The sequence below is a fragment of the Phyllopteryx taeniolatus genome, chromosome 17 (genome assembly GCF_024500385.1).
Source record: "Phyllopteryx taeniolatus isolate TA_2022b chromosome 17, UOR_Ptae_1.2, whole genome shotgun sequence".
Classification (NCBI taxonomy): Eukaryota; Metazoa; Chordata; class Actinopteri; order Syngnathiformes; family Syngnathidae; genus Phyllopteryx; species Phyllopteryx taeniolatus.
In genome coordinates this window covers 15,541,211-15,556,783 of record NC_084518.1, presented here as the reverse complement: position 1 = coordinate 15,556,783, position 15,573 = coordinate 15,541,211, and the positions used below count along the sequence as shown (strand labels likewise).

General features: G+C 40.9%; 1 protein-coding gene across 1 annotated transcript in view; it reads right to left on the bottom strand.

Annotated features, from left to right (window-relative positions):
- The window catches only part of pdlim4 (PDZ and LIM domain 4), a 42,557-nt gene extending 31,106 nt beyond the window's left edge, over positions 1–11,451 (bottom strand). Inside the window, exons 1-2 of the mRNA XM_061751983.1 lie at positions 11,139–11,451; positions 252–403 (exon numbers count right to left, since the gene is read on the bottom strand). Of these exons, the coding sequence (XP_061607967.1) occupies positions 252–403; positions 11,139–11,231 (245 nt within the window). The 5' untranslated portion in view covers positions 11,232–11,451. The remainder of the gene's footprint in view (positions 1–251; positions 404–11,138) is intronic.
- Positions 11,452–15,573: the final 4,122 nt, after the last annotated feature.

The window sequence follows — 15,573 nt, the reverse complement described above, 5'->3', positions numbered from 1 at the left end:
TATGGGTTGCAACATACACGCCAACATCCTTGCATTTTTTTCAAACTCAAATCATCTGTGATACATTTATTTTACCTTTACTGTTGTAAGATGAGTTTTAAATAAAGTTTTGGGATCATAGTCTGGGGTATATTTCTGGTATAAATCATTAACATTGGCAGTTATACACATTTTTAGGGTGAGGTTTTCATTTGTCGCTATGCTCATCAGGGTTTGGAGAGTTCACTGTGTTAAAGAGCGCCCGCAAATACCTGCTAATGACGAGCGACAGCTGCTGAGTGCAGTTTTTGATCCGGTTCTGGGCCTCCATGTGGGTCATGTGCTCAGTGACGTCACCGTTGATGGCCAGGATGGTGTCGCCCGGGCACAGGTCTCCCTGGGCCGCCTTGCTGCCGGCCGTCACCTGGAGACAACGATCAGGTTAAATAAGTTGCGTTTGCGAGGACAAACTCAACTAACGACTAAATGTTGCGTTAAGGGAGGTACAGTAACACCCTGTACATTCGGCTCACTCACTATCTGAAATATAATGTAAACAATGTAAACAATAGGTACCAGCTCTGGGTGGCAGAAAAGTGATTGAATACTGCTGACCTGAACTCAAACGATGACAAAAACTGGCAACTGGGGATGAGAGGCCAGATATGCCCCAAAAAGGTTTACATTTTTTCTTTTTTTAAGATTTCCTTAAAGAAATAAAAAGAAAAATAAAATAAAATAAAAACAATTTCCATTGGAACCTGTGGGTGACGAAGAAATGGATGCCATTAATATTTGTAGAGAGAAGATCGCAAGACTGACTAGTGACGTAGCAGCTACTTGTAAAAGGACAGACAGGGAACAAAACCTCAAAGGCAATTTCTCAAAAGGTATGTATAAAATGTTTGGTTTGATTGTCCTTGAGTAATTTAGCAAAACATAATGTCCAGCCGGCTAGAAGACGACACCACGCAATCCAATTCAGAATCAAAAGACCATGTCGGTGCCATTAATCTGAGCAACAGAAAAGTCCTCACGGATCATGTTAACTATGTCTGAATTTCCACGTCTATTTTTTTAATCAACTTATCTGTTGAAATGTAACTTGCAGTCGATGTTCCGTTTGCCTTAATAAGCAGTTTACCTCATGTAATATCTTTTCGACTGACACTTCACACATTCGAACTACGGCAGTACATTAGACGACTAAAATCATCATTCAAGCCATTTCCCCTATTATCTCAATTACTCTGCATTGGTCAAATAACATGAAAGGTTTGTTTACTAGACGTGCTATCAGAGAAAGCTAAGGCTTTTGCCACATGGAAGAACATGTGTCCTATACCCCGCTTTAGGCACTGCATAGTAAGCGGCAAAACGTTTCCCCCCAGGTAATACATGAATCAATTTGGACTAGTTCCCTGCAAGTTTCGCTTCCCTGTGATCCGTCATGCCTTTGCGACGGTGAGCGTGAACATCCGATGCCAATCAAGGGAGGCCAAGGGGTGAGGTGGGACACACTGAACCATATGTGATATAAATGTTCTCAATTTTGAGGGAGTGGGGGTACCCTTGGGGTACTATTGGGATGGGCATTTTAAAGGAATGTCTTGTTGAATGGATTAAGAGCATATGAAAGTGATTAACGTTACCAGCTTGGGCAACCTCACTCCATCCCCTTTCCACCAGTCTGTGATGCGGTTACAACAAACTCAAAGTGGTTAACCAGTGTTTACGCTATCCCTGGTTTCCCTTTCGACAGAAGCCGTTTAGGCAGCGAGCTAATTCCACTGCCTTTGATGGTTGCTGAAAAGTTGTGAAATTCATTATGCTTCCTTTGTGTCAAGATTGAGCAATGACACAACCCAACCTCGACACTGTTGTTGGATAAATTCCCACACCAGAACAATCAAAAGTCGATCAATTGATTAATTACGCAGCACCATAGTCTGGCCTTGTGATTAATCTGTTCCAATCTTGAACATTACTACCTAAACAGAGAACCTTAGCAAGTATATTACTGTGAGCTTTTTCAGAGAGATTTGGCCCCACGACTGAGTCATCTCTGTTCGGAAATTAGACGCCGTTGAGACGCATCCGATTCCAACACAAAATTACTACCCACGTCCCCAAATTGTGCCCGGAGTGGAGGAATTGGTATGATGTTGCAGTTAACAAGCGCCCTGTTTGTCAAGTACTGACAATTCTTCTTCCTCTCATCTGTGTGTTGTCGCCCAGGCATGAAATTGTGAAATTAAGTAATGTTAGTAATCTAATCCAAAGGAAATCCAGTAAAAGGTTCGAAAATTATTGGGTTAGTGTAGCCATGTAAGACAACTTTTTCCTGGCTCGCTGCCTTACGTTTAAGATACCAATGGGGCACGGGCTTCTGAAGTCATCCCATGAATTTGCCGGCTTCCGAAGTAGAATCAGAAGTGGAATGCCGCCAGTGTGCAATGTAAAGGGAGGGTGACGATTAACACCCCGTGACGCACTGCAGCATGTCTACGGTACTGATAACAGGGTTGAAGTCGATTTGACCTCTGCCCCCCATTTTGTGTCAATCGCTTTCACTCTGCCTCAGTTCCGCTTCGGATACTACCTCAGAAGCTGTCAAATTTGTGGCTCAACCTCAGCCCCCCCCATTCCGTATGAGTACCTTCCTTAACGTTTGTGGGTTGACTTCAACCTTCCATTCCAGAACAGTACCTTCCACACAGCCTCAGTTAAACCTCTGGTGCTAACTCCGAAACCAGAAGATTTGTGGGTTGACTCCAGCCCCCCACTCCATATCAGTACCTTTCACACACCTCATACTGTATATACGAGGACAACGCATGTAGTCAGATTTAACGTCTCCATCACAGTTTGACTAAACTATGTGTAAATTTGTGTAAATTGGTCCCGAAAACAACATGATGGGTTACAATTTGGTCCCTGCTGCGACCCCCTTACGCGCCGAGCCATTAAGTGTTTTAAGAACGAAAGAGCTGAAGTTCATGCTCCATGAAGTGCTAATAGCTGAGTCGTGTGGTTCAGATGTGGAATTCCTAATTTACGGCCTCTGACTGCACCGCACGTCCCACTGGTCCCTCCCTCTAACCCCCCACCCCCCACCCCCAGCCATTTTACCCGTGCCTCAGTTCCAGTAAACTGAGAGGTCATTGTGGGAAGTAAGTGTGTGTAAAAACAAACATGAAACCTCAACACTGCAACACTATGTGCTTTTTGTCCGAGTGGAAGTAGAACCAGCTCAGTCTTGCATGAGTGGACAATCGCCCGACAGGAGGTCACCGTTTACCCACGCCATTTAACCACCTCCAGTCATCGTGTGTATGTGTGTGTGTAATGTCATTGTGAAGCAGCCAGAGATTTTGTTAGGTAGACATTAGATCGTGTAGGTGTACTTATTGAAGTGTCCCCTGGAAGGACAGGACACCTCGATAGGGTTTGGATCAAATCATCAATGTTATTAACTATAGTATCAGCACACCAACATCCATTTTCAATACTGACACCCAGCTGCAAAGAAAGTATGTTGTATTTCCCAATATATTGATTAACACATACAGTAACTGTAATATTTTTTTTTAATCTTTTTTTCTATCGTATCGCAATTCCTGCCCCTAGTATTGCCATTATCATGGCTTACACTGAGTGTCCAATGGTCTTGTTTATTACATCATTTCAATCAAGAATCTCTGAAAGGATAGTCAAAGTTTGATGTCATGCTCTGCCAAAATTAAATGGCGCAGGCAAAAAGCCTCTCAATTTAGCGTTGCCCATCTGTTTCGGATATCTGTCTACGATTGGAGCTCATTTGTATGAATTCCCTAGTTGGAATTCGTCAAAGCCTTGGAATTCCCCCCAAAGGGGCTAATTCCAACCAAAATGGACATCCTTCTGTGCAATTTCGGGCATGGGTCCTTGAGACTTTTTTGTGTTAATTGGTGAAACTGGTGTTGTGGGTTACATTGTTCAAACTTTCCAGAGGGTGGCACTTCACTAGTTTTCTGGGATCATGTACGAGACCCCTAAAATTTTTACATTTTCACTAGGATACACGAGCTTGAAAAAGTTTTGTGAGTTTTTAGGCATATTGAAGACCCCCCAAAAGGCAATCCATTCAACAGAAATTTCAAGAGTGCTGTTTTACAAGCAGCCGCAGGGGGAGGCGTTGGCCACTCATTGCTAACAGGGATGGAAAGTGATGCATATCTATTCATACACCTCTAATTAGCAATATGGGCTCAAAATCCTACATCACCACCATGACATCATTCACAGGGCAAAGTATCGAGTAGGTCTAATCTTTGCTGTAAAATGACAGATTGTCCAGGGGCCGAGGTCCGATCTGGAGCTCATGTTTGTTGACATCACGTTGCTACAAACAAACTTTGCGCGATTATGTGTCTCCGTTATAATTTGAGGCACCCGACTGTCTCTAAATTGACACTTTACGTCGTCCTTATTAAAGCTTCTCTTAATGTTGAGACCCACGTCCCTTCTCCCTTTTTCTTGTCTTGTGAATTTCTTCTCCTTAACCTCCTCTTTGGGCCTTATATTACATACTATATATTTGTGATGCATGAGAGCGTCACACCAGAAGGCTGCCCTGGAGTTCACCGATCAAAGTGATAATCTTCCATGAGCATAAGCGTGACGGGAAAACACAAAGCCAACCAAAATCCACGAGGATTGGGAATGACGTGTGAGAATTTGATTATACAGTGAACACATTGAATTGTGTGGGGTTTATGGTGGTCCCCTTTTTTTTTTGTTTTTCTTTTTTATCCTACAAAACTTTTGACGGTCGTGTTTAAAACTACAGGAGGCTATAAAACGACCGTAAATCCCCCCCCAAAGTTGCACAGGTTCAAATAAAATTACCATCAATCACCCATAAATTGTGTCAATTACAATAAGGCGATAGTAAAAGCTGCCAAAATGATGGAAGTTCAAATATGACTATAGATAATCTCAACCAAACGTTTTGCTGGCTAACACAGGAATACTGTAAATGCCCCAAAAGTTGCCCAAGGTGAAATAAGAAAATCTGTAAACTGCAAATCTCTAACAAGTTTCACAGGTTTAATTAAGACTATACCTTTAAACTCCCAAATGTTGTGCATGTTAAATAAAGACTACCTTAAATCCCCTAAAGTTGCACTAGTTAAAATAAGATGAGATCAGTCTATAAAACCAACAGTAGTTCCACAGGATAAAATAAGACTAATAAATTGCTCATTCAATCATTGATTTACTAAACCACCACCGTCCTTACATTGTTCTCCAGGAAATTCTTTCTCTTAGCTCGTAGAGGAGACATGCAGGTCGTGGCAGTCTATGATCGTAACCCAGAAAGACAAAAAAAAAATGCCAAGCCTCCAAAAGCTGAGTATTAAACGGCCGTGTCAGCGAAATGTCCAGAGTGGCTTTGGGTCATACTGTATGTCCTTTTCTCTGGAATGAGGTAGACAAGAGTTCAAAGGTAGAAGGACATGGAGTTCATGAGATGTTGTTGCGGTTTCTTTTATCATCATTTAAAATCATGACATAACTTTAAGTAAAGGAACACTCGAAGAAACTGCATTAAGGGCCCTTGCAGCCCTTTTTTTTGTGGCGAATCCTCGAAAATGATGGCCAAACACACCTACATTAGTCGTCGTAAGTAGAAAAAAAAAATTGCATCGCCCGTCTGTCGAGGATACCTCCTTCTCATTGGGGCTCATTTGGGCGAAGTCTCTTGCAGGATTTCCAGTTCAATTTCAAACATGGATTCTTGAAAAATTTTGGGATGTCTTGTTATGTATGCAATTTAGTCTCAATTGGTGAAACAGGTGTCCTTCCATCTGACTAGTTTGATTTTAAAAAGGGACGCATTTTGCCAAACCAACTTTTTCTAGTATTTGGGATGCAGTATTGTCTCTACGGTGCCTCAGCAAACATGTGAAATATGAATGAAAATCATCCACACATTCCTGAGTTTCAGACATTTTTCTGCCAAGAGGACTGAAATCAGGTCATTTGAATTTCTCGAGCTTATCTACGTCACTAGCGAAGATCTCTGCCTTCCCTTTCCGCTCCCGAACCAGCGCTGTCAACATAAACGTGTGCTCTCACAAGTGGGTCTTCTACACGGAGGCAACCATGGGGCGGTCTTAGACAAATATGGACAAAGCGGATACAAAATTAGGTCAACCAGAAGTAACTGTCAGAGGGGCCTTTTCTGGACACTCTAAATAGCCAAAATATGGGACCTTAAAAAAAATTTAAAATCAGGACTCAGGAGATACTGGATTTCCTGGATCTGGTGGCTCACTACACTAAAAAATTAAACACTGCATAACTTAAAAAACTGAAGCAATCCATTACATGTAATATTTTAGCTTTGATTATTATTTTTTTCTCTGACGACTGCCCACGGATGAGGGGGGTGGCCAGCGGGGTGCCCGCCCTTAAGTCCATAATGTTCCGTAGGTTAAAAAACGACTACTGTAAATCCCCTAAAGTTACACAGGATAAAATAATAACCCCGCAAATCCCACAATAGTTGCATAGGTTAAGATATGACAACTGTAAATCCCCAAAAGGTTGCACAGGTTAAAATAAATCAACCGTAAATCCCCCAAAAGTTGCATAGTTGTCCCATGAATTTGCCGGCTTCCGAGGCAGTATCAGAAGTGGAATGCCGCCAGTGTACAATGTAAAGGGAAGGTGGCAATGTTGTAGTTTTTACGCAAAATATTTCTAGCTAAATGAAAATTGTTTGAAACGTGTTCTCTTCTCGACTTTAGTTCTTGATAGAAGTAATAACGCTCAGTTGTGATTGATAGACTTTAAATTTGACGTCATTATTTGTGGCTGGTGTGTTTGTGCGAGTGCGTCCCAGCAGCAGACTGCTGCCGTATTTAACACGTCTTCTCAAAATGCCTCGGCTGTCACATCAGTGACAAAATCTGATGTTTCTCGGACGCCTCTCGTTTGCGGCTGTCTCGCTTTGGAATCTCACACACAAGGCTAACAGGCTTCTCCCGGCATATTAGCACCTTCTGCTATGAACCGGCTGCCCCCATCTCGACGAGCTTTCTGGTAAACTCTCTTAAAAGTTTTAAAGACGTTACTTCGCGGAAGGCACGTCTGTTAAGGATTGAAATAAGCTTACGGAGAAGTGTTGCATTAGTGCCGGAAACCATGGCGGGGCAGTGTTAAGGGATTTGAAACATTTGCTGAAATAGCGGCATTACAACACAACGATTACGCGATAATCTATATATTGGGGGAAAACCTCTACGATATGTTGTCATATTAATCCCGATATGGACGTATGGAAATACAGGGACAATGACACAGTTTAGGATGCACGCATCTATTTTCGTATGAGAGCATCTATTTTCGTACTAAGAGCGTAAATGAGCCTTTAAATAAGTCGCCTTCTCTGTTGTGTATGTTAACACAATTATTTGATGAATAGCCAAATATCTGTCTCAAACCCTCTTTGTCAGAACTCTTTTGACGTCTACAGCTGCTAATACTCAAACAAATGTAGCGAAATGGACGCTGCCAAAAGATTTTTAACACAAAATCTACACACATGCACCAGCTGCTCCCTTGTCTCATTTTACAGGACGACATCTTGCTGTTCCACTCAGCCAAATTAGTCTTGGAAATGCATTTTTATTTTTATTGCTGCCTCATAAATTCCAGCCATGCCGTGATAATAGGAGCTCTGGTACGTTGACGTTTGTAAACAAACTGTTAAGTACCAGAGGTGGGAGTAAGGCACAAGTTTCAAGCAAGTTTAAAGTTTCTGTGGTAAAAATAAAGCAAGTCAGGTGTAGTCCCCACTAAAATTCAAGCAAATCGACTCACGTTATTACATAGGTTAAGTCAAGTCATACAATCTTGCTCAGCCACGCATATTTTTGCACTTAGCATCTGCACTTGTGCTAGTTAATGTTCTTACATATTCCCAATACATAGTTTCCCTCCATCCATTCATTGATTAGGGCATTCCCAGGTCAGACAGTCTCTCCAGCGTGTCCTGGATCATCCCCAATCTTAATTTGACCTTCTCTAAACGTTTGAATGTCCAACTGTTCAATGTTCCAGTACTTTTTGCACAACTTTCTAACAAGGATCTAAACTGCAAAATTCACCACGTGCTTTTTTTTTTTTTTCCTTCTAATTTGCAAGAATGTCCTATTCAATGCCTTTCTGTGACTCTTCCAGTCCCTCTGTTCCAAGCTGCTAATGACACTCTGTGACTCTCTTTAGCTCAGTGGCCACTTCCCGTTTGAAGCCTCGCGCTGTTGATGAGTTGTTAGGTGTTGTTTTGGTCACACATTGTCAAAATGTAAACAACATGATGAAGAGGACTGCTTAAATGACAATTATATTCAATGGATTATGGATATTATTATGAATAACGAACCGTGGAATATTCAATGGATTGGAAATCCACCAGGGTTTCCCTGCACCGGTTAAATTCACTGTTCCATGTTTATCTATAAAACACTCATTGGCAAGCCCCCACCCTATCTTCGATTTCTGCTCACCATGCATACCACCACCCGCACTCTCCATTCCATCACTTTTATTAACCCATTTGTTCCCAAAGTTTCGGTTGATCTTCTTTTCAATTTTCTGACCGCATACGACAGGAGTACTCATGAGCAAATGATAAAACTCACCACCATCAACCCAAAACCATTCTTTTAAAAATTAGTGAGAGATACTGTACATGATCGCTGCACCTGTTTTTCACCGCGCTATGGATGGAATGGAATGTATAATGTAACTATATTCCACTGTCCGGTTTGTTGTCAATGTATTTGGATTTGTATTTTTCTTTTATTTTGCTTTGTTTTACTCTGCTGTCTTCTGCCAGGTCTCCCTTGCAAATGAAAATTCTTATCGAACCAGGAAATGTATTGGTCCATTTATGGATCAAAGCTTGAGAGTATGACATAGTGTCATCAGCTGGTTGCAACAGAGATACAGAGAGACCGGAAGAGCCACAGAAAGGTATAGAAGTGGACGTCCTTGGAATGTATTTATTGGTCGATTCATGGACTGAATTCAAAGTTTAGAGAAGGTCAAAGTAGGTTCACTTATAAAGCCCCAAATCGCAAAGTTTTTGTGAGGAGTGTAGAGGACAAGTTAGGAAGGCGAAATCAGGACTCTTTGCGTTTGGGCTCCAATTATGCGTCTGGCGTTCGGGCGTGATTCCACTCCCCTCAGGAGTGGGGGCACCATAAATCTCCAAAATGTCAGGGCCCTGTAGTTACAGGCTTTGGTTTTAAGGGGAGGGGGGCTGGAGTGGAACACCTGGAATCCTTCAGCGGCACAAATGAGCACTGATGAAAAACAAATGTCAGCGCTCCCTCCACCCTCCCCTTCCCCTTAACTCCATTTTTGCCTTTTCGACAAGCCCCGCAGCGAGCGGCAGCGCCATGTGTTTACCCTGGCCGGGATGAAGCAAGTGGCTACTGGCGGAACCGTTGCCAAGCACGCTGACGGCTGACCCATATTCCGAGGGGGTTCCAGAGAGTTCGTGGAGGTTCCGCACCACAATGAATGCATTAGATTAGGTTCATATAATTGCTTAGATGCCAGTTAAAGATAATAATACCAAAGAAAGAAAATATGCTATCATCAATGACAGTATGTCAAAGCAATTCCAAGAAAATCCCCAAGTGGTTTTGAGATGAGAGCCAGCTAATGGGATTATTATTTGGACCTTCTCGCTATTTTGTCTTAGATCTTTTGATGAGCTAGCGTGGGGAAAAATTGTTTTTTGAATTTCTCCAATCAAACATCACAGCATATCATAGCCATTTCCAAATGAGCACGATTAAAGGTGTTCTGATCTTGTGGCGATGCCGTGGTATCGTTGTTATTTTGTCTTTGGTCTTTTTATGTACGAGCACAGCATTTTTTCCAGAACCATTAAATGATTACTAATTAACATTTTAATTCCACAAAAAAATAAATGTACATATAAAATAATTACTAATCAACCCAAAATTATTTTAAAAAACATTACATATAATTGCTTAAAATGTAAAATGTTAATTGAGCACAAAGAATTAAACAAAATAATGGTGAAAAATAACACTAAACAAGAATAAATATAAAATTACTTTTCAAAAAAAATCTGAAAATAAAAATATGTAAAATAAATACAAATTAAAACTAAACAAAAAATAAATATTCATTTCAAATGAAATGAAACTAAAATTTTAATAACATAACATAAATTCAATGAAAGTAAAATAATAGATAAATAAACATAACCCGAATGAATTATAATAATGAAAATATTTTTAAAACTCAACATTTTTAACAAACAAAAAATAAAATTTCTCATTAAAAATTACAACAGAAAATGAAATCTACACGATTTATACTCATTAAAAATTAAACCATAAAATAAAATAATTATTAATTACAAACTAATCAAAACTATAAAAATAAAAAATAAATACTACTAAAAAATACAATACACATAGTAACAACTCATTAAAACTTTAATTAACCCAAAAATCAAAATGCATAAGTGACTTTGGAAAATTTTAATCCAACCAAGAATAAAATATATAAATTACTCAGTAAAAATGTAATCAAACCAAAATTAAATATATAAAAATGACTAATTAAAAATGTAATTAAACAAAAATATCCAAATGTATGATAATCATGCCTTTTGATTTTTTTAATAGCCCTGTTTAATGAGATGCCAATAGGTGTTTGTCTTTTTTCTGAGGTAATATTACACAAAAATATAAAATGTATTTTTTTAATAATTAAAATTAAATCAAGCAACTAACAACAATTAAAAACTTAATTGAAGAAAAAAACCGTCATAATCTGATTACCAATAATCATCCCTTTAGAATATATTTTTCAATATTAAATAATTCCAAATAAAAGTTAACATGATGGATAATGAATTGCGTCACTGATAGCTACTGGAAAGAAAACCTGCACGCCATCTGGCAGCTGTCACGCGACCCATTAAGTACTTTAAATACGATTAATTAATGACTAATTAGGGTCAAATGTCTGTCAAATGTTATATTTCGTTTTCAACTTTAGGGCGACTTCCTGGCAAACAAACGAGAGGCTATGAATGCTTCGCGAGGCGTGAAACGTACCCTGGAGATCGTCAGCGGCGTGCTGAAGTCGCGTCCCCCGACCAGGCGAAAGCCCCACGGGGAGGGTCCCTTGAGAGTCACGCTGTAGGGCATGCCGGTGCCGGTGGGCCTGGAAACGGCGACCACACAAAATATCCACGCAGGGAGGAAGGTAGAAAGTCCCGCTCTGGTCTGCTGCTAGGCGACGCGCTCCCGCCTGACAAAAACTCTCCCGAGGTCTAGAATCAAGTTTAAATAACGAGAACCGCCTGTGACGCCTTTTGACGGGGGCCGAGCAGCCCGCCCTCGACCGGGAAGGGAGGCTCCCACACGGGGGAGGGAAGCTCCAACACTCCCGGTACTCGCGTCATGCAACAAGTCCATCCTCCATATCATGTGCTCCCATGTTATTGTTCCATTCATTATAAAATCTATAATAATAATCATCATCATAATAATAATCCCAACCTTTATTGAGCACATAAAGTGGCGCCGTGACATGCAAGCCTATTGCAAATCATCTTTCTCCATTCAAATGAATGGAAATTGCATTAATTCCAGCCCCCCCCCCTCCAAAAAAAATAAAAAATAAAAAATTGTAATGTGATATATAACAACAAACATATAGTAATAATATAATTAATTAGATGAAATAGTAATAAAACACTTTTTGCATCATGATTAATGTATTGACTTGGCCATTAGGTGGCAGTATAATACTGTTACGCAGACACGAACGATGAAGACTTTTAACGACTGTGACTTGGCACCTGCCGTATTTGTTGTTTTTCCACAAAGGTTCAAGAATATATGCCTGCGATTATTGTTAGATTGTCTGTTTCCATGTGTTGCTGCATCATTTGTGTTACAATATCTATGCCTTAAAGCGTTATAGCACCGCCACATAGATGCTATTTGAAAGCCCATCTATGGTATATCCTATTTGTTAACATTAAACCTGCAGAATTTCAGGCAAAGTCATGTGGTTGTTTTTAAATACGCGTGTAATTCTCTTTGTTTTGTGTTTAGTTTGACAGTGAACGTCAACTGGGAGTGGCATTTAACAGTTTGAAGCCTCTTTTTTGAAGAATTGCTCTCTGTCTGCTAAACTGCTGCGTGTTAGGTGAGTAGAGTTCACTGCCACCGTATCGCGCTCGTATCTCAAATTTTAGCTCACAAGTCAAAGCAAAAAAAACAAAAACAAATCATCCGAATGACTAGAAAAACTCCCTCATATCTCAATGCACCAGTTTATTTTAATCTGAAAATCTCAAGCAGTGTTCAGGCCCTAACAAGTACGGCGACCTCATTCAAAAACGTAGGCCATGTACCTAATGTAGTGGCCGGTAAGTGTATATTATTTTACATTCGTCACTTTTGGATTCTCTCATCGTTCGTGTCGGGTTATGAGTGAGTCACTGAGTTTCTTACTTTGCGGAGGGATGATCTCAGACATTCCGCGGCGTCTGTTTCTGACAACAGGGAGACCATCTCAAGTTCTGAGTCAACCTGCGGCCGCTAATGTACGTGCAAGAGACGCCATCGTGTTGCGTCATGACCATACGACACGTCATCGTCGTGTTGATGTGTCGTACGGTGTTACGCCACTGAACTTTTCGCCCCTACAGTCTACTATGAACTTGTTGTTCACAAACAAATTAAAATAGTGATGCCTTGACTTAAGAGCGCCCCAACTTTTTTTTTTTTTTTTTTTTTAAGTCAGGAGCTGCTATCTGATAGACTTTTTTGCTTTGTGAGCCACAAGTTGATGTACAATATAATTTCAGATACGCTGCAACTCTTGAGTTTAGTGATGAAATGCTCCAAGACTGAAAATACACTAAATATTTGACTCTTTAGGGATGTTTGCTTTTTTTCTTCATTACCACAAAATCCTTCCTACCATACTGCAGTATGGCAAGTGGCAAACAGAGACAACCACTGCTCACTTTTAAGTGTCTTTTTTCCCCCAAATCAGTTTAAATAAACCAATTCTTTAAATGATTTAACAGTGACGCATGAAACGCAACCGACTCACGACTTGGCAGTCTTCAAACTCCACGTTGACCGTGTAATTTACCATCCCGCCAAATCCACAAAAAACACACTTTTTGTTTTGCATCACCTCGAGTTTATAGCTGCTTTCTGTCAAGTTCCGTTGACATCTGCAGCACTTTGTTTGCATCTGGTTTGAGCGGTTGGTTGGGTTGACCAGCGATGCACTCCTTACATGTGCTGAAGCAATCAGGGAACGCGGCACCCTTTCAAAGGGGAGCTTAAGCAGAAAGAGTGCAGCCCCCTAGGTCGTCTTTAGAAAACACCCCCGTGAGGTACTTTAGCCCCCCCCCCCCAAAAAAAATCCAGTTTACTGCGAGAATTGTCACGATTAGGGTTGTCGAAGGAGAGGAAGGCAAGGCAAAAATGTGGAGGACCAAAGTGCAGGACTCTCAAAAAATATTTAATTTTCCCAAACAAAAGTCAAACATGGATAAAGCAAACTAAACAAAGTCCCACAACAGATAACCAAAGTAACAAACACTTGAACAAACCTAAAACTGGAAACAAACTATGACTGGTGAGTAGGACGTGGGACAGACAGACAATGACACACCACAATGAGCTGACAAGAACTGAACGAAACCAGAGAACTAAATACAAACAGATTGACGAGACAACGAGGAACACCTGGACAAGACACGAGAGTCTGGAGGGTGCTGATTGGTCGACACAAGGCAGAAGGTTGACGAGAACAGGTGGACACAACAACCAAATGAGCACACGACAAACGTGGAACACAGGAAAACATGGACCAAAACTAAACACAACCCAAACCAAAACACAGACCACGACAAGATTTACATCAACTGGGAAGCTAACGGTGCCAATCAGATAGCGGCTTCAATAGATTTGAAATACTTTCCTGTAATTCTTAGGTTTTAACCCTTCGAAGGTATTCGAAATTCCTTTCCACACGAGACGTGATGTCACCATTTTGGAATAGCTAGGAAAATTGCCGCCGGTTGGCAAGCATTTAGCAAAATGTGTTTAAGAGGAGCGGAGATTCAATTAAGTTACACAGTGGTTGGATTGTTAAGATCCTCGTGGGGGATTTTTTAAAATTTCTTTTTATGGTATTATATTTCTGCCATCGGCATTCCTTTTGGTGGTGATACCACCAAGTCAAAAGGTCCTTTGGACTTGATGGAATTTAAGACAGCTCCCGTCCACCTGGGGCCCGGCGTAATGAAGGCATGTTTTTACTCTTGGCACCTGGGGGTGGGGGTGGGGGTGTGGGTGGTGGGTGGGTGGGGGTTTGGTTTTACGCCGGAAAACCCAAAGCTCAGCTGACCCATTTTAGGTCCTGACTGCCATTCAATCAAAAGAAAACAAAAAACACTTTGCGTTTTCACCGACATCCTGATCGTTTTTGCGGTTCGGCACCACTTTGGACTGGGATGTCAATTCAAGAATCTAAAAACTCTCTGAGTCGTAAACGTTTGCCTTCGCCAAGAGATTCAACCGATGACATGACCTGACAGGGGTATGCGGCCCTAAGAGCGCAACACAATCGTCTGGAAGTCATTACGCCAAGGAACGTTCCGTCCCCCGCTCCTTGTAAAGTCAGGTTCTTTGAATGCCTCGCAAGTGTAAAGTTGGCACAGCGAGCATAAACTGAAGGTGAATCACTATGCTAAACAAACCAAGGAGCGATAAGCACTTGTTCGTAAAGGTTCAGTTTGAATGTGTCAGTGTTTGCATTTCTGTAGTCAAGAGTTGGAAAAAATGAAAATGACAAAAATGAAACCGTTTACTGATATACCGTGATGAAAGTTTAGATAATCGCATTAGCATTAATACCGAATTCAGTTTGTCAGAGAATCTTGCATGTTACACTCTAGTAATCCTACAGTAATCACCTCCATATTTAAAGTTAACTTTTCAACAATTTACCTCCTCATGTTTTTTTTGTGCTATTTCTGAAAGGCCCTAAGGTCCGCCCACAACACGTGATGCGGCGGAACCCGACTTGGACCAGACAATTGCAAAAAAATAAAATAATGACAGTTGGCGACTCACACCCGCACATTGAGCGATTTGCCTATGGTGATCCTGTATAGGCTTTTGAGGCTGCATATACAGTATATTGCACGTTAGCATTTTTATTAAACCATAAAAGACAGAGTAACAGTCAATGAAGAAGCGAGTTGCTACAGAGAGAGGCCATGGGCGAGGATATATTAAGAGGCTCTGATCCCATTTACTTGAATGTACTGCGCGGTACATACTGTACATTGCTCGCGTACATGTTGCTGACAGATAGCTTTGCAATCACAACCACAGATACATTATCAATAGTATTTTTGTAAAACACAATATATGTATATTGTATATACTGTATTTGTATGGCCGGCACGGTGGACCCTGGTTAGCACATCTGCCTCACAGTTCTGGGGAC